Source organism: Myotis davidii, unplaced genomic scaffold (genome assembly GCF_000327345.1).
Source record: "Myotis davidii unplaced genomic scaffold, ASM32734v1 scaffold272, whole genome shotgun sequence".
NCBI lineage: Eukaryota > Metazoa > Chordata > Mammalia > Chiroptera > Vespertilionidae > Myotis > Myotis davidii.
The window spans coordinates 860,021-878,517 of record NW_006283634.1 but is presented as its reverse complement, the minus strand read 5'-3'; the positions used below and the strand labels follow the sequence as shown (position 1 = coordinate 878,517).

Below are 18,497 nucleotides of genomic sequence, written 5' to 3'. Positions count from 1 at the left end.
TAAAATATATTTTAAAAAAAAAGAATTACTGGAGTATATAATCTGTAATGTCCTCTCCAGCCCCAAACGATAAGCAAGGCTGTTTGTATTATTTGTAACTTCTCTGTCTTTAATCAGACCTGGCATCTTCCTCTACTTTCTGCCCAGAGCAGTGTCACCAGGAGCAGCTTGTTCCACTTGCTCCTGGAGATGGCAGCGCCTATGAATTCAGTCAACACCTCTGCCTGCCAAGGAGGCGATATTTTCCTAGAGAACCAGACTGTTGAGTGGCAAGGTGGTACACATCCACCTCCTGTGTTTAAAAAAGGAAAATAGTTGACTATGAATCTCATATACTCAGCATCTAAATAACAGAAATGAAGTCACTTTCAATTTGTGATGTGAAAATCTTTCCTCATCAAGATGCAGAAGGAACTGTCTCCCTATCTGTCCTTAGTAAAGACTGGAGAGTTAAATTTATAACTCGTAATCATCATTGAGTTATTTCTTGAGTTCTGTGCCACAAATATGCAGGCAAGGTGTTGATTTACCTAATTTTGTGCACAATTAACTGCTGGGATCTCATCTTGCCACCTGACAAATGCTTGCTGGTGATTTCCTGTCTTGCTTTGTTTTTAAAAGAGAATATAAGTGTGTATTTTTTAAAAATCCCCCCCGTTTGCTTCTAGCAGGAAAAAAAAGGGAATTGATGTCTTCTGTAGTGGAAGTCTGATTGTTTCTCCCTGTCCAGATGGAAAACACCCACAGTCCAAGGAAGTATTTCCAAAACACATTAAAAAAAAACGGGGCTTATACAATAATAAGAATTTCCTGGCGGAACTGTCACCTTCTTTCTCACACACGGGCCTCTTCTGCGATACCTGGACAGCAGGCCGATGGAGCTTCTGTGTGCATTTCTCATGCTCACGCCACAGGCGACCTCATGCTCCGGGTGGGGATGCAGACGGTGCAGCCATGATGGGAAACATGCAGAGGTTTCTCAGAAAATTAAAACGGAACTGCCTTACACCCCACTGCTCACTGCTGGGCATTTATCTGAAGACTGTGAGACACTAATGTGAAAGGACCTACGCACCCCCAATGTTCACTGCAGTGTTATTTACAACTAGAGGCCCGATGCCCGAAATTCACGCAAGGGCTCTGCCGCAGCCTCCGCCCACTGTGGCTTTGTCCAGAAGGAAGGACATCTGGTCTAATTAGCATATTACACTTTTATTATTATAGATAGCCAAGGTATACATACAGGCAAACTAAGTGTCCACTGATTGGTAAATGGATAAATAAACACTACTCAACCCTAAAAAAGAATGAAATCTTACCATTTGTATCAACACTGATGTCCTAGAGGGCGTTATGCTACGTGAAATAAGTCAGAGAGAGGAAAACAAACACTGTGTTATTACACGTATGTGTGCAGTCTACAATACAAAACAAACGGAAGGAATAGATGCAGAGCGCAGGCTGGTGGCTGCCGGGTGGAGGAGGCTTGTGAGGCCACTGGGTGAAGAGGGTCAAGGAGTGTGTCCCGGGTGGGGCAGCACCTGACTGCAGGCACTGACACTGCTGCACCCGTGGAAGGTGCTCCGACAGCAGATGTTAAGAGTGTTCAGCACAAGAAAAAGGAAGTTGTAATGTAAATAGGTTTATTGTGGGGTCATTTCCCGGTTTATACATATGTGCAATCATTACATTGCACCCCTGACACTAATGTAAAGTTCCATGTCAGTTATACCTCAACACAGAGACTGAATGAGGGCGGGGAATGGCTTCCCTGGGAGGCGCCGGCGCTCAGGCAGCAGGTGTTAGCCGAGTGCAGGGAAGACAGTGGGTCCCGGGAGCAGAGCCGCAGCGGGAGAGTGGGCAGCCTCCGGGGCAGGGCCTGCAGACCGTTGTCTGTAGATCATTCCATAGCAGCAGTAAACGGACTGCAGTTCCTTCTCTCTAGCACTTTGCCTGCTCTGTGATTCTAAACAAAGCTCAGTTATGTTCTCCCCTCACAGGGAGGGGTGGGGACAGCTAGACATGTGGATGCGGTTGTAAGACTGCGGGGTTACGGGTGCTGATCATGAAGGGAAGGGGTTGGTCTCAGGAAGTGTTTTCTCAGAGAAGAGCTTTAATGGGCTCAGCGTTTGAGGGCGGCAGGATGCAGACAGTGCAGCCTTGGACTGAGCAGGGCCTTGGGTCCCTAGACCAGTGTTTGGCAAACTCATTAGTCAACAGAGCCAAATATCAACAGTACAACGATTGAAATTTCTTTTTGAGAGCCAGATTTTTTAAACTTAAACTATATAGGTAGGTACATTGTTATTAACTTAATTAGGGTACTCCTAAGGCTTAGGAAGAGCCACACTCAAGGGGCCAAAAAGCCGCATGTGGCTCGCGAGCCGCAGCTTGCCAACCACTGCTCTAGACAGAGCATCCATGATCCTTGGTTCAGGACGGTTGCATGGGGCCAGTTGTAGGTCTGTCTTTGTTTCTTAACTGAGTCCACCATGCTGACTGGGTTCTTAAATAGTTACTCACTGTATCCACTTCAAAAATAACATGGGTGTTCAGAAATCATGTGCGGGATCCATACGTGAGCGCCACGAAGCCACTGCAGGTGTCGCGGGCACCGTTTGGAATGCACTGTCCGCGGGCGCGTTCCCATTTCTGACACTGAATCAGCGTGTTATGCACTTGCACTTACTTCCCACAGGTAACAAGTACTGGGTGTTCAAGGACACGACGGTTCAGCCAGGCTACCCACACGACCTGGTCTCTCTCGGGAGCGGGATCCCCCCTCACGGCATTGACTCCGCCATCTGGTGGGAGGACGTTGGGAAAACCTATTTCTTCAAGGGGAACAGGTCAGTATGCAGTCGCCGAGGAAGGCCGCTCCGTGGTAGAGAGGCTGGTCTCTCGCCTACCGCAGGCATGTGTGGGTGAAAGAGCTGGTTGTGAGGAGATCGGCTGTGGAAATCTGGAATCGAAATGTTTTTAACACATTTCAAAGTAACAAACAACATAAGTCTTTCTCTACCAAATAGGAGACTCATTTATGAGTTTAAACATGTGGCGTGTATTCGTTTCTCCTCCCTGTAGCCTAACAGGCCGGCAGCTGTGGAGGCCAAGCCACCTGGCCTCCCCTCCCCTTGCGTTTTCTTATCATTTCACTTCCCTTGGTTCAAAAGTTCTTTTTAGCAAAAGTTTTCTTCCTTATGGTGTATATTTACAATACTTATCTGTTTTAACATATTATATGTATTTTTGAGGGAAAATATTGAGAAATTGAAAATGTATTTGTCTTTACTTATTTCTACCTCCCATTGGCATCTTTCTGGGCGGAGGTACAGGCTCGAGATGCTGGACATGTAATCATGTTGCAAGCAGGCATCTCGTGACAGCTCCTAACCACAGAGAGGGAGGAGCTGAAAGGGAGGCTCTTTAAGCAGCTCTGCAAGTTCAGAGGGAGGCCTCTCACTCCTCTGTCCCACGCGCAGCGGGGCCTCGTCCATGGGTCCCTGCTTGCCCGGTCCGTTTTGAGCTACAGTTGGACCCTCGGACTCACACTGATCCTCATAGCGTTCAGCTCTAGGATGCAGTGTCCCAGCTCACCTCTCAGCATCTCCTCACCACTGTGCCCCAGGCTCTGTGCCATACTTCACGCTAGGCTCAACCTTGGAGAAACTCAGATGTTTTCAAAGAAAGAAGTCAAAACAGGTTTGTTTCTGTGATTGTGGGATTACACTAGCATCAAATGGAAGAGCACACTCATTTTTTCTTGTGATGAGAACCTGGGACACACCTGTCTCCTGCGGAACACATGGCCTACAGCTGTCCCGGGGCCCCTCCTGGAGCCACTTCCCTCTGCCGTGTGCAGGGCCAGTGTGCCCCTCACCTGCGGGAGGCTGGGCGGGATCTACAGTAGAACCCCGCCCCCCTGGAGCCCAGCCCGTGGACCAAGGACCCGCCCCCCATCCTGGCCAGGAAGTATCCAGAAAAGACCAGAAAATAATTTTTTCATGGTCTTAGCCAAAGCAGCTAGTTCCAAGTTCATGCACAACATGTGTGATTTTCCAAACCTGTTGGTCAAACACTAGTTTTAGCCGATGATAGCGGCATTTAGAAGTGATTGTCAGGTGAATTTGGGGAACATTCGTTGCATGTAGAGGAAAGGGAGGACTTTACAACCAGACAGGACTGGCTGTAACCTGCCTGCTGGTCATCCTCCCAGCACCCTCCTCTCGAACAGGAGCAGTAGATCCCCCTGAGGAGTGTACTGTGATCACATCACGTCATGCCTAGAACGTTCTGTCTGCCCTGAAATAGGCGAGTTTACTGCTGATCCTTAGAACACCCCAGACATCAGCTTGGGAGGCTGAGAACACAGGGCCTGTCCCAGTGCTGGAGGACTGGCCGGTGTTCCTGGGTAACTCCGTCTGCTGTTGCTTCTTACTAGCTCTTTGCACCTGCCGGCATCACGCTGGCCCCTCCCGCCCCTCACATGTAAGGCAGGGAGAACAGCTGTCCCTCCCTCCACGCGTGTCTCCAGCACCTACTATACTGCCAGGCATGTAGCATGCGCTCAGCTGTTGCAGAAGGAATAAATGGAGCAAGATTCTGCTTGAGATCATTTCCCAAAAAAGTGTTCTGCTGCCTGAGGAAGATTTTAAAGAATACATAGGTTGATGCTACCCTTTTGGATTGTAAATGTAATTTTTATTAACTTTAGCAGACTGACTATGTGCACAGTAACATACCCAGTGTTCACAGACACAGGGAAGGAAACAGAATCCGTGCTTTGGTCCCGCTGTCTTCCCAGAGGCTAAGTCAGCTCTGAGATCATTGCAGGTCCGGGCGGCAGGCAGTGAGGGGCCGTGTCCGCTGCCGCTGCGCACATCACCTTCTCCCGACGCGTGTGTTGTTTCTCCGTCATCTGTAGGTATTGGAGGTACAGTGAGGAAATGAAAACCATGGACCCCGGCTACCCCAAGCCCATCACCGTCTGGAAGGGCATCCCCGACTCGCCACAGGGAGCCTTCGTGCACAAGGAGAACGGTAGGCACAGCCGCATGCCCCGCCGGGCGTGTGCGTTCTAGCCATCGCTGTCACGATCACTGGGCAGTGCCCTGCAGGCTGCATCGTGTCACCATGTGTACGGCCGTCCCTTCCTCGAGTTATGTTCCACATTCTGCTCCAGATGTCTTTTTAACCTTAATTTATTTTAGTTTGTACAAGAAAAGGGAATGTAACTTTTTAAAAGGGGGCAGTAGATACCTTTGAAGTAGCGTCACCGATTTTTCTATTAAAATCCATGTGCAGATAATCACACACCCTTGGGCAGGAGCTGGTCATGGAGACAATACGGTGTGAGTGGCTGAGGCCCAGGGCACGTTGAAGGTGTTATTTTCACACATGTTGTTAGCGGAGATCCTCAGCAGACAGGAGGATCCTCTCAGAACGCCAGGCCTGACTGATCACCAATGAGCAGCCGGCCAGAGTGGCCCCGGGCCCGGGCGCACTCTCAGGTTTGAGATTCAGCCAATCCTGAGGGAAGTCAGCCAGGGCAGTCCACACTCCCTGATGGTGCGTGGCCAGCTGAACACTTCTCCCTCACCAGGGATACTAAACAAGACTAAACTGCAATAATAATAATTCAAAATAAAGTCTAAGCACAGTATTTCAGAGCAAGGGGAGGGAAGAAGATAGCATTCCAAAATAACAAAGAAACACCCATCAGATGACTTATCACAGGAAACAGAAGAAAATGATGCCTTGTGGGTCCAAAATACCAGGAAAAATGTACATCACCTGCCACCTAACGCTAAACTTCATAAGGAGAAAACTGTTTCCTTGTATTCAGAAATGAATGTTTTCTTTTCATTCCGCAAAGAATAACTTTGTAAAATACTGACAGAGACACAAAGCATGTTGGGGAAATCACTGCTCACAATTGAGCAAAAACTGCAGATGCCAGCTCAGCGCATCTGTGTTTCCTGGACCGTCCCTGGTCCACCCCCTGGCACCTCCCAGCAGCTCGCTTTTCATCTTTGGGGAAACCCTCCTTGAATACCCACAATCTGAGGTTACGACCGTCAATGCCCACACTCATCACCTCTGCCAGGCGGTCCCCCAGTGCCCGTTCCAGATGTGCGCTGCTGAAATCAGTGTCCTCCCTGCCGCCACTCAGAGCTGCGCGCTGGGAGTGGGGAGAGCAGTCTGAACCTGGTTCTGTAAGCACAGTATCCCGAATCGGGGAGCTCTCAGTCTCATCTCCCCACAGCCACCTCCCCGTTTTCATTCTCTACTCAAGTCTCATGCCGTGGCTTCTTACTTAAACTCAGACTCTTCTGTTGCTTCCATTATGTTTGTATGAAAGAGGCAGCTCAGATTTTGCAGTCAACATGTTTGCATTTACACTCAGACCCACAGTACCTCCCTGTGAGTAAGCCCATGCCGGTGGCATCTGTTAGCCGTAAAATCAGAGATGATTCCGTTCCGAACTTCTGTCTGTCCCCCTCCCTCCCACGCAGGCCTTTCTCCCTTGGAATTCCCTCCTAATGATAATTATGTTTAAAGTCCTTAAAATTCAGATACATATGTTTGAAGGCTCTTTTTTGCATTAAAGTGGACTATGCCATCCTGTAATACATCCTGGTATTAATTCTGCCACCTTGACCAATGAACTAGGACCGCTTGATGCCACTTGCTGGGTGCCTGCCTCCCAGACATCGATTGTGCTGTATGGATTCATGTTCTCATCAACTGTCCAACACAAATACCTCTTTCCCTCACTGTGGCACAGATAGTGAGGAGAGCACCTCAGCTGGTTGAAGTGACTTGTCACAAAAATAAAAGCTGTGAGACTAACCCGGGATATCCAGCCTCAGGAAGGTGCTCGGTCACGGTCTCCAGGGAAGAGGAAAAGTTAACCCTCTTTCCCGACATCACAGCCTCCCGATGTGGCCGGGTGTGGGGCTCGGACAGGCCAGGCCATCAGGAACGTGCCTCTGGAGCCGTCGCCGTCTGTTTCACCTGTAGCCATCTTAATGTAACAGTTTTCATATTTTCCTCTTCGCTCTCAGCCCCAGAAATAACTGCAAAAATCCAAGTGGCATTTGACTCACACAGAGGGCGTGGGAAGACTCGGCACTCGCCGTTCCACAGGGTTTAAGCAACAGCCCGAGTTTTTCCTTCACTTTTTATTTTTGTAATTACAGTTGACTCAGTGGTATAGCTTATGAAGTGACCCCTGGGTAAGTCTGTACCCACCTGGCACCATGCATAGCTACTGCAGCAGCGTTGATGATTTGGCTAGGCCACTTCCCATTCTGTGAGATTTAGCTTATATAAACGTGTAGTAAAGACTCTGTATTTACCCCCTTTAAATCATTCCCTCCTTAACTGCTGTAAAGCCCCACTTCCTAGCTATTTCAGGTCCTCTCCTTAGACAATGCAGTTTTTATTTTTTATTCCTCGCCCGAGAACATGTTTTTATTGATTTTAGAGAGAATGGAAAGAAAAGAGAGCGAGAGAAACTTCAATGTGAGAGAAGCACCGATGGCTGCCTCTGTACAAGGCCTGGCCGGAGGTGGAACCCGCTGCCTGGCTGTGTTCCCTGACAGGGAGTGGAGCCCCAACGCACTGCACCACACTGGCCAAGGCTCTCGAAAATGCAATGTCAAGGTTAATACAAGATGCTACTTTTAACAGTGCTGCATTTCGTCTTGCCAATTGCAGCCCACTTCTGACATGTGAATTTCCTAAAACATGATCATTTAGGATAAAATTATTCTGAAGTAGCTACTCTTAGTAAGTAAGCACATTACATCAAATCCACCCTAAAAAGGAAAAATGAATACATAAACATTTTCTCAATCAACTGACATTGCATAAATGGAAAAAGTCCTGAATTATTGACTGAGATGAGTTTTGAGGTATAACAAATTTCTATTATGAAGACTTTGGCTGCTTCTCAAGTACATTTCCCCCCCCCTCTAATTGCTACCGACTGGACTTCTTATCTCTAACACATGTATTCAGTAAACTACAATTCGGCTTCTGTGTTTGGAGTGTGTGATGTGAAATTGGCCCGCAGATCGGATCAACATGAAAATGGAAACTTCTGAATCTCCACAGGATACCCAGTAGCTCCTAGTAATTAGGCTGAACTGAAACCAGAAGCTGTCGCTTCCAGTTTTTCAGAAGCCCATGCGGAGGGTCTGTGGGATTCTAGATCAAGGCCCTTGTTCAACCACCATCGTCCTGTGTCCAGTACTCAGTAGGCCCGCCCCGTTGCTGCATCCACGCTTGCTAAGTGGTCGCATTGGGGTCATGAGTGTCATCAAAGAGCAGCTCCCGCAGACAGATTTGAATCGACACAGCTTGCTTTCACTTGGCAAGTGGTCTTCGTTGAGAAACTCCCCATCACCACAAAAAGCAACGGCACGCTCTCTGGCATTGGCATCGGCATTGGCAGAGCGGCTTCCCCAGTGGAGGGCCCGGGAGCAGCGGCCCGCCGGGCCTGCATTTTTGAGAGATGTCAGAGTTGTTTGGTCCGTTTGTCTGTGTCAGGCTGCTGTCTGTCACAGCCTGTGCTGTGTAGCTGAGGAGTATTTGTTCAGAGGCAGGCACTCTGCAAAGGACCCCAGTCTTAGAAAAAGCTTTTGTGTTCAGGACATATGGGGCTGAACTATCTCTGAGCCTCAATATCTTTGCCTGGAAAGTCCAGGTAATTAGTTCTACTTGACCGAGTAGTTATAAGGGGTAAAAGATGCCATTTTCTAAGGTTTTTTTTTTTTAGCACAGGACTTCTTCTTCCATAGTAAGTGCTCAATAACAGAGGAAAAAGAAAACCCATTAATGAGCATTCAGTCTAAAGTAGGCATACTATTCAAAACACATAGCTCCCCAAGTATCGTTTTTAAGTAATTATGACAGTAAAGCATTTCTTTTGGTCTCTTGAATTTTATCTCAAAGCAAGAATTAATGCAGCCCTGGCCGGTGTGGCTCAATTGGTTGGGTGTCATCTCAACATGGAGAAGTTGCTGGTTGGATTCCCCATCCGGGCTTATGCCCAGGTTTCAGGCTCATCCCCAGTAGGGGACCAAGCAGGAGGCAGCTGATGGATGTTACTCTCTCATATTGATGTCTCTCTGTTCTTCCTTCCTCTCTCTTTAAAACAAATCAATAAGCTATTCTTAAAAATAAAAAACACGAATTAAATCCAAGAAGGATGGTCACAAAGAAACTTGATTTGAAGGTGTTATGGACAGGAAGGAAAACTGGAGGTGTGCCAATGAAACCAACAAAAGCGTAGAGCCAGTCCTCCAGAAGACACACATATCTGTAGTCGAATTGTCATCAGCTGGGAAGGGTGAGCTTTGCATCCTCATGGTCTGGAGCATAGGCCACATGCACTGCCAGACCCCGGGGCCTCCTCAGACCCCTTCTCCCCGTGAAATATATGTTAGCTATTAAAGATAGAATTGTAGATCTAAAGGGATTAATAATGGCTTTGAAGTTCTGTAAAGTACAGGTAAGTGACATGAATTTAACAGAGGCTAAGTGGGTAAGAAAGTGAGGGCAGAAACAGGAGGCTCAATGAGGGACCTAGAGCCTAAAATAAAGTCCGTGCACAAAGCACTAGCGATGCCTGTTTGCTTATTAGAACCCCTGGCAGACAAGAACCCCCTCAGCCTGGAGATGGATGATCTGTTCATATTTCTGGTTCAGATAAGGAAAGGCAGCCTATTGTCTGGGAGGCTCAGATGGTGAGAAGCCCCCTGAGGGGTTTCCGGGAGGAGCCACAATCTGCGGCAGACAGAGCTGCATTCTAGCAGGTGTGGCAGCCTCTTCCGTGCAGGCGGATATGGTCACACGGGGGTGTGTCCTATGCCTTCGGTCCTGTGAGCCAGCCCTAGATGGAGTCTCCTTCCAGGGCAGACGTGTGGACAGGGTAGAGGTGCTTGGCCTGTCTCTCTACACCCTTAGCAGCGAGCCCTGCTCCCGGGCTGGGCCTCCCGCACCGATCGCACAGTCCTGGGCACACGGTCCTGGGCACATCGATTTGTTGTTCCATTTATGCATTCAATGGTTGATTCTTGTATGTGCCCTGATTGGGGATCAAACCCATAACCTTGGCATATGGGGATGACGCTCTAACAATGGAGCCGCCCGGTCAGGGCTTAGTCTGTTTGATCGTCTAACTCATCCACTTTCACAAATAAGTGTCTCCTCTGTGTGCTGTTTCCTCCCACCCAGGCTTCACATATTTCTACAAAGGAAAGGAATATTGGAAATTCAACAACCAGATACTCAAGGTGGAGCCCGGATACCCCAGGTCCATCCTGAAGGACTTTATGGGCTGTGACGGACCCACAGACAGACACACAGAAGGACACAGCCCGCCCGACGACGTGGACATTGTCATCAAGCTGGACAACACGGCGGGCACGGTGCGGGCCGTGGCCATCGTCATCCCCTGCATCTTGGCGCTGTGCCTGCTGGCGCTGGCCTACACCGTGCTCCAGTTCAAGCGCAAAGGGACGCCGCGCCACATACTGTACTGCAAGCGCTCCATGCAGGAGTGGGTGTGATGGTCACCGCGTCCCGCGCGGTCACTGCAGATTCCAGACACGGGCTGTGATGCTGGCTCCTCGCTCAGAGCGGACGGTGCGGCCTGGCCGGGGCTGACCTTGCACCACAGGCTGCTGGTCCTGTGCGGGTGGAATTCGGTCTCGGGGACGGTCCCCTGACGCAGGTCCCTGCGTCCGCGTCTTTGTCTTTCTTTGTCCTTCCTTCTAGGCCTTTCCTCTGCACGCTCGGCACCGGCACATCTTCAGGATGGAAACCGGGGGAGATTCTTCCTACACGTGCGAACAGGATGCCCGTCTGAAGTCTGAGCCCATTCCTTGGGGGAGAAAAGCAAACCGGAAAACCCATGCATTTTTGCTTTGCAACCAAGAAATTTGTAAGAGGTTGAACTGAACTTCCCGGAGAGCATGAGACCCAGACCAGCTTTGTCTCCAAAGAAGAGCGCTCCGACCCTGGGCGCCGGCGCCAGCCTATCTGGGCAGCGGCCAATAGGGCCGGACGGCCATTTCCAGCCCAGAGGCCAGAATCTCCGCAATATAGTAACAGCCTTAACGACACCCCTTCCCTCCCACCCCATCTCGCAGGCCCTCTCCCGTCCTCTTGTGCTCAGAGCTCCACTCAGACAGGGTTCGGATTGTGGGGAGTGTCCCAGACCCTCCCTGCCACCTTGCCTTCATCCTTGTGGGACCCCCCAAGCTGTTTTAGGCCATTGCCCCGGGCCTCCCCTGGGCCTGTCAGGAAGATCATTCTAGCAAGTGAGAAGCAGTGTGGCCCTAAGGTGGTGGAAGGGGCAGCTGTGCATTAGGCCGGGTCCGCGTGGAGCACGAGCCTTTGAGAACCGCCAGGTCAGCTCCCCTCGCGGGCTGCTTTCTTGCTCATTGATGAATCTGAACAACAGGCTCTGGTGGCAGCAGGTTCTGGAAGGTCAGCTGTTCAAAGCAGGTGTTCCAAACCCATGTAATTTTTAAGTGACTTACAGTACCACGGACATGCATTCATGGCAGACGCAGACCATGTGACTGGCCAAAAGGTTTCCTGGCAAATAAAAAGGTATTTTATTATGTATCTTGTAAGAGTGAAGCTTTATTTGAACAGCTGATGCTAACAGCCCAAGTTTTTTCTCCCTTTGGTCAGACATGGGGAGTTTCTGTTTTAAAATCCGCTGCCTGGGGTTTGCAGGGGACACACAGGGCGTGGGGCACCAGGAGGGCGTTGCTGTGCCGACTTGGGGATGAGGATGTCCTGCCGGTGGTGGTCACCAACAAAGCCAGGACCCCCAAAGCCTCTCACTGTTGAGTGGCATGTGTCCTAGCCACAGTGGCGCCACTCCCGCGAGCTGCGGAGCAGGTGCTGTCAGCAGCTGTTGCTGGGAAAGTTGGCCCTGGCCGGCCTCTTGCTGATCCTCAGAGCCCACTTCTCAGGGGGTGTGGCAGCCCCGGGCGGGGCTGCATTAGAGATGGTCAGAGGGTCACCCTGAAAGCCAGCCTCCAGGTGTGAGCTTTGTGACAATGGACAGCGTGCCTTGGACTTGATTGCTAACCTGTTGACTGTCATTCACAACAACGTAAACACTGTCTGATGTAAACATTTCTCTTGAAGAGTCCTGGTCTATGTCTTTGTCCTTTGACCTTTGACCTGCAAACTGGCCTAAAAGGAAGGAAGTGAGGATGGTTCCCCAGGGAGGGTCAGTTCTCTCTCTCTAAGCCCAGGAGGCAGAGCTGCTGTGGTGCAGAGAGGAGGGCGGAGGAGGGTCCGGTGTGTGGATGGACATTGGCTCTTACCCTCAGGAAATGCCCTGCAGGTAGAAATGACTTCGTTTTCCTTTAATATACTTCCAAGTCTAAATTCATCATTTTAGTACAAATATGAAATAAGAGGTGGGAAAACAAACTTCAAAATACTTTAATCGCCAGTGTGGCTTTATACAAAGCAGGAATTTTATACTAGTAAGAATTTCTCCTTCGTTTGCTAGTAACACCCATTGCCAGGTGGTGTGTAATGAGAGAAGGGATACCGTCTTATTTGGAAATGGGTAGTTTGGCTGCCTTGACTTCATACGTGTCCTCCATGTAGCATGAGGCATGGGATGCCTTTCGGGTCCACGTTTATGATGGGGCTGGGAGATGGTGGCGTGCTGCAGGGCCGCCCATGGTCCTATACGCATCCGGCGTCAGGCTGAGGGACAAGACCAGTTCAAACAGAGGCGTGGCTTCCCCACAAAGGCAGGACATGCAGATGGATTGAGCAGGTGTGGGAGGCACTGTATGTGGGCCAGCGCTCCCTGCAGGCCACTCTGCTTCTGGTGCTCCCAAGTCCATGTCCACTCAGCTTGAAGGGCTGTCTGCCCATCAAGCTCATTCAGTGTTTAGACAGTGGGAGGTTTACTCCTTTCAGGACCTCACTGTCCAGGAAGAACTATGATGGGGAATTACACATTTTGCTAGAGACTGAAATGAGGAACTATGTCGCTTGATGACATGTGTGAATCATTGAGGAATTCCATTAATCTACATGGACATTTGATTTTTTTTTCTTTAAAATGAGAAAGAAACCGAAGAAGCAATCTTCTGCCTCTTTACTCATTGGTCACAATATCCTCGTTCACCCTAAGACTAAGTGCACGAGGCTAGAGAACAACGATGCCTCCCGAGGGGGGAGCTCCACGCCTGGATTCTGGGGCGTCGCAGGCGAGTGTGGGTTCGTCTTCAGCACGAGCGGAGCGGAGGTGGGAGGACAAGGCGAGCACAGCTTCTCTTCCTGGGACCTTTACAGCCGCGAGACGCCGGGGTAAGAGGACGTGGAGCGTAACGTAGTCTCGAGCACGGATCCAGGTGTTCACTGCAGGCCGCTCCTGGTTGCTGACTCCTCTCTCATAGGGAGGAGAAGCTCAATCCTAATGGCGGCGGGAGCAGGACTCAGCGACCGAGCACATCGGGAGGGGGTTTCCGCGGGTCAGCCATGTAGTGCACCAGTTCAGTGTCACAGACACACAATCTGTTACACACTTCCTTCTCCTATCACTCGCCCATGGAAAGGCCATCCTAGGGTTTCCCAAGCTGAAATGAAAACACTCAGAAGCACAACAAATACTTCTCTTCTGTTTCATAATTTTTCATTACTTGTTATAAACAACTACCTAGTTTATAATGTTAGCAAAATGCTGCTGTTCTATATAATATTAACAGGACTGAGAAGAATTAAAATAGCCAATTGGTCTTTATCGCCATAAGCAGTGAGTCCACACTGGACCCTGTCAGCACGCAGTGTCTGAGGGCCGCGGTCAGAGCAACGGGCACAGTGCCCTGTAGGGAGCCTCGGTGCCCGATCAGGCAGAGTCTGTGAGGACAACTTCTGTCATCGCCCAGAGGGCGCAGCTTCTGAATCAGATGTAATAAATTACTAAGTAATAACTTACAAAAATAACTACTAATAAAGGAAAATGATCAACTTACTGAATGAAGCAAAGAGAACTTTCTCTAGTCAGATGGCCTGTGAGCTTCTCCTGACATGCGGTGTGTTTATTTCATGGCTTCGCTGCTTGTTTTTATCCCCTTTCTGTGTGTGATCTAAAAATGTGAGGACATTGCCCAACCTCCCGGGGAGTCCACACACGGCTAATGTGTGGACTAGGTCCTAGGAGCAACATTCCAGAATAGGACAGATGCCAAACAGAGACTTCTGTCTGACCAGGACTGACATTCAGGTGAGAGATTATAAATGGCTACATGTGCAGCCTCAGCCACCAGGTGATCCTGGGAGAGGTGGCGAGAGAACACCTCACGAGAGAGACCTGTGTGGCTGCAGCTTAGGAAGGCAGAGCGGGAGCTCCATGCCATTGGTTCCCTGTTGCCTGGAGGAACCACAGCTACATCAGAAAAGCTTCATCGGTTCTGTTCTAAAAATTAGAACTTTACATAATAAAGAGGCCTGGTCCCACACCATACACACGAAACTGAATATGATGTTGATGAGACATCAGGGAAATGGAGGAGGAGGAAAAATGAATCTTTTGTAAAATATAGAAACCTACTGTAGCACACACCTAGTGCAACCGGAAATCTTACTTCACAAGATAAAACTGCCGAGAAAGTGCAGTTTCACTCTCTTCACACCAGTGATGGGAAGTGGCCCATCAATGAGCCTGTAGCCCCCGGTAAGCACACCTGACCCTCAGGCTGCAGCTGTCAGCACCAGGTGTCAGTCACCTCGCTGGGAAGGGCAGGCGCAGCCGGTGCCCTGAGAGGAGCCGTCCCTGGGCAGAAATCTGCCTCTGCAGCCCACAGACACCGAGCCTCCTGGCCTCAGGACCGCAGCCGCGGCCTTCCATGTGCTGCTCAAATCACCTCTCATCTGTTTCCACGGCATCGTTTTGAAATGACGCTGGGGTAGTTCAGGTCAGATTAATAACACCACTTGCACATGACTTCCACCATTTTACACATCTGTCCGCTTTGAAATTTAAACCAACAGCATAGAAAGCTTAAGAACGAAGACTGGCAGAAACCGGTTTGGCTCAGTGGATAGAGCGTCGGCCTGTGGACTGAAAGGTCCCAGGTTTGATTCCGGTCAAGGGCATGTACCTGGGTTGCGGGCATATCCCCAGTAGGGGATGTGCAGGAGGCGGCTGATCGATGTTTCTCTCTCATCGATGTTTCTAACTCTCTGTCTCTCTCCATTCCTCTCTGTAAAAAATCAATAAAATATATTTAAAAAAAAAAAAAAAGAACGAAGACTGAGTCAGCAAATTCACAGAAATCGAGGGAGAAACCTTCATGATATTGTAAAATTTCATTCAATTTTCTGGTCGAGTCCCAAGGTGGCAGCCTTCGCTTTGGAAACACAGTTGTGAGCTTGTCAGGGAACATGAGCCGTTGGGCTTTTGAACATGACCGGGCCACTCTTCACACTGTGAGGCATGGGATCCTGAGCACTGTGCCCTGGAGGACCCGACACGGGCAGCTGGAACACGCTGACCAGCACCCGCCGCGTGTCTCTGCAGAGCGGGTTCTCCGCCCCTGGGGAGGGAAGAAAAGCGATAAAATAAAGAGGAAGATGAGATCCTGTATCCTGTTTGAGGGCCACTCAGCATCAAAGCAAGAGGTCATTAACCCTGACATCACTGCGGGACCAGAGAGCAGGTGCCATGAATGAAAGGATGGCCTTTTTGACCATGAAGATGCATCTGAGTATTTATCCACTTGTTTTTCTCCACGAAAAAAATACCATTGTGAATAGAACATTTCGGTAGCGCTGGTGACGGGCAGGCGGGATGCTGCGCCATGTTTCGCACGTGACAGGACCCACGCAGCCGTGGGGAGCCCCGAGGGCCGGGGGGGTGTCTCCCCAGGACAGCACAGTCCTGCTCACCGGCCACCTCGGAAGGAATGCATGTTTCTCGCCAGGAGGCGGCCAAGGAGCCTGGTGTGAGCTGGTGTGAGCTGGTGTGAGTTGGTGTGAGCGGGCGCGCGCTTCACTCGCCCTCCCTCCCGCCCAATGTGTCGCTTTGAATGAGATTCTCGCTGCACTGAGGACTTGACTTGAATGAATGATTCCATCCTAAAATCTGTGTCAGAGTCTCACTGCCCCGGAGTAACACCACAAAGCAGATCGCCCTCCCTCCAGCTCCGTGGCACTGCTGCTGCTGGGGACAGAGGCGCTGGGTTCCAGGCCACCTCCTTCCTTTGTACCTGACGTGGAGCTCACCATCCCTCTGCAGCCAGAGAAACAGTTCTCTCTCAGTCTCTCCGGCTGTGAGCGCAAAGCCGAGGAAGTGGGGGTGGCCAGCTTTCCTGCTCCTCGGACTCGGAACTACTTGTTTGCTTTCTGTTTATCGCCCAGAACTACGTTGGTTGGGAGGCGTGTGCCATCTGGTCTCTGATGCGCTCTGTGCCTATCTTTGCATTTCTTTCCATGTGCACCTTCTTTTTACCAATTTGCTTTCCCCTGCCCTTTGTGAGAAGCAAAAGTGAACCCTCAGCTGTGGCTCCCAGACAACACACCTTTGTTCTCAGCAGCCGCCTCAGGTTTCAGGCAAAAGGTAGACCCAGTCACCCCGCTGTCCCCCAGTCTCTAACATTGGGTTCTACCTTTTCCAGAGCTACTTCCCCAGGAGCGTGGAATGCTGGTATGACTGCTGCTGTCTGTCTATTAGCCTGCTAAAGAAGTTTGCTTCTGAATTATGTGTCTTAAATCCTTGCACAGAAAAAGTACATACAAAAATAGTTGTGTTTAAAGTACATCATGAGGACATGAATGCCCAACCTCTTGATTCATTGCTCTGTTTCTCCTTATGTGTAAACTAAAGGCCTGCAGGGATCGCGCAGAAACCAGCTCTCCAACATCCCCCAAGGGGTCCAGATTGCAAGAGGTCACAGGCCAGGCTGAGAGACCCCTCAGGTTCATAATCAAGGTGGGGAGAAACCACAGGAGGGCTCCAGGGTGTGTCCAGCCCATCTCGCTCAGTCCCGATAGGCCGGACTGCAGCAGCAAGCTAATCTATAGGTCAGAGCATCTCCCCCCTGGTGGTCAGTGCGCATCATAGTGACTGGTTGAACAGTCAAATAATTGGACATTTAGCATATTAGGCTTTTATTATATAGGATTACATCTATATTAAAAAGAGAGGAAGTAAGAGGATGGGGTTGAGACAGCTTTGTGCTGTATAGCTGAAATGCTGTTATCAGCATTTCCTGAAAAACCTCTATTTTCAGGGGTTCAACAGTCTCATCCATAAAAATTTGCTTCAGGCTTAAAAGTCTTGAAAGATTTTTTAGGTATATAATTTTAAACAAATATATCTTGTTTTATATTATAGGAGAGAAATAAATGGAGTTTACTAGTTCAATTTGGCATTAATATGACTTTTTGACAACCTAAAATCTGCTTAGTGCATAGTCTATAAATGGTTTTTTAAAAGAATCCATTATTGACATTAAGAAAATTGCCTGCCTCATGGGAGTAGCAATCTATCTTCAAGAGATTTTAACACCTGTATACCTGTATCACGTTTCACGATTCCAATAGAGGACCACCTGGTAATGATTGTGATTATCGCCATCCTTATAAGCTATCAGGTAATATAGGTTTGGAATATATATAATATATTACTAAGTAGAGTAAGGAGGGAAACTCCCATAAATTTAGTTTGTCAAATAAATACTATATATATTTTAAATATTGCACAGACATTTCTCTTTCAGAATGAGAATAAGCAAGCAGTTGAAAAGGACATTGTCTCCTGAATAACAATACATGTTTTATAGCATCTTAAGAAAACCATTTTCCATTCTCTATTGTGGTTCTGGGAAGTTAAAAGAATTTAGTGCATAAAATGAATGTGGACTTCATTTAAATAGCAGGAATCTGTGAAGCAGAGGGGACACTAGGTTATTTACTATTCAGGCCGCTACCTTAGCGGTCTGACAACACTCACCTTTACTTCAATCCCATGCTGTTTTTGGTTTTGGCGAGATTATCACATCCAACTTGAAGCTTCTGGATTGCTCCCATCCCACTCAGCACGATTCCATGGAGTTGTTGATAATATGTAGGTTCCCGTGTGCAAGAAAATAAAGAACACATTTATTCATTGAGTGGGTTTTCAGAATTCTAGTTGCCAGTGGTTCTTGCTCACACAGGGTTCTATACATTTATACCATCTTAAATCTGGCATGAATGTGTGTTTTCTCAGATAGCTTTTGCTGACAAACACAAAACTCATTTGTGTGCAAATATATGGCTAAATAAATGGTGCTAACATATATTATGACTGTCAAATATAACCCGGAAATCTTGTGGTGCTTAAATAATTTTTTCCATTAGTTTTATTGATCAATGCATTGAACAGTGTTTATTATTCACACATCTTTATTGGTAAATCAAGACAGCATAGCACATTGTTAAATAAAATGTTGGCTATT

The 18,497-nt window shown here is 48.8% G+C and overlaps 1 protein-coding gene across 1 annotated transcript in view; it reads left to right on the top strand.

Moving 5' to 3' along the window:
- The window catches only part of MMP16 (matrix metallopeptidase 16), a 199,557-nt gene extending 187,916 nt beyond the window's left edge, over positions 1-11,641 (top strand). The window contains exons 8-10 of the mRNA XM_006753846.2: positions 2,699-2,849; positions 4,925-5,040; positions 10,246-11,641. Of these exons, the coding sequence (XP_006753909.1) occupies positions 2,699-2,849; positions 4,925-5,040; positions 10,246-10,580 (602 nt within the window). The 3' untranslated portion in view covers positions 10,581-11,641. The remainder of the gene's footprint in view (positions 1-2,698; positions 2,850-4,924; positions 5,041-10,245) is intronic.
- The last annotated feature ends 6,856 nt before the right edge of the window (positions 11,642-18,497 follow it).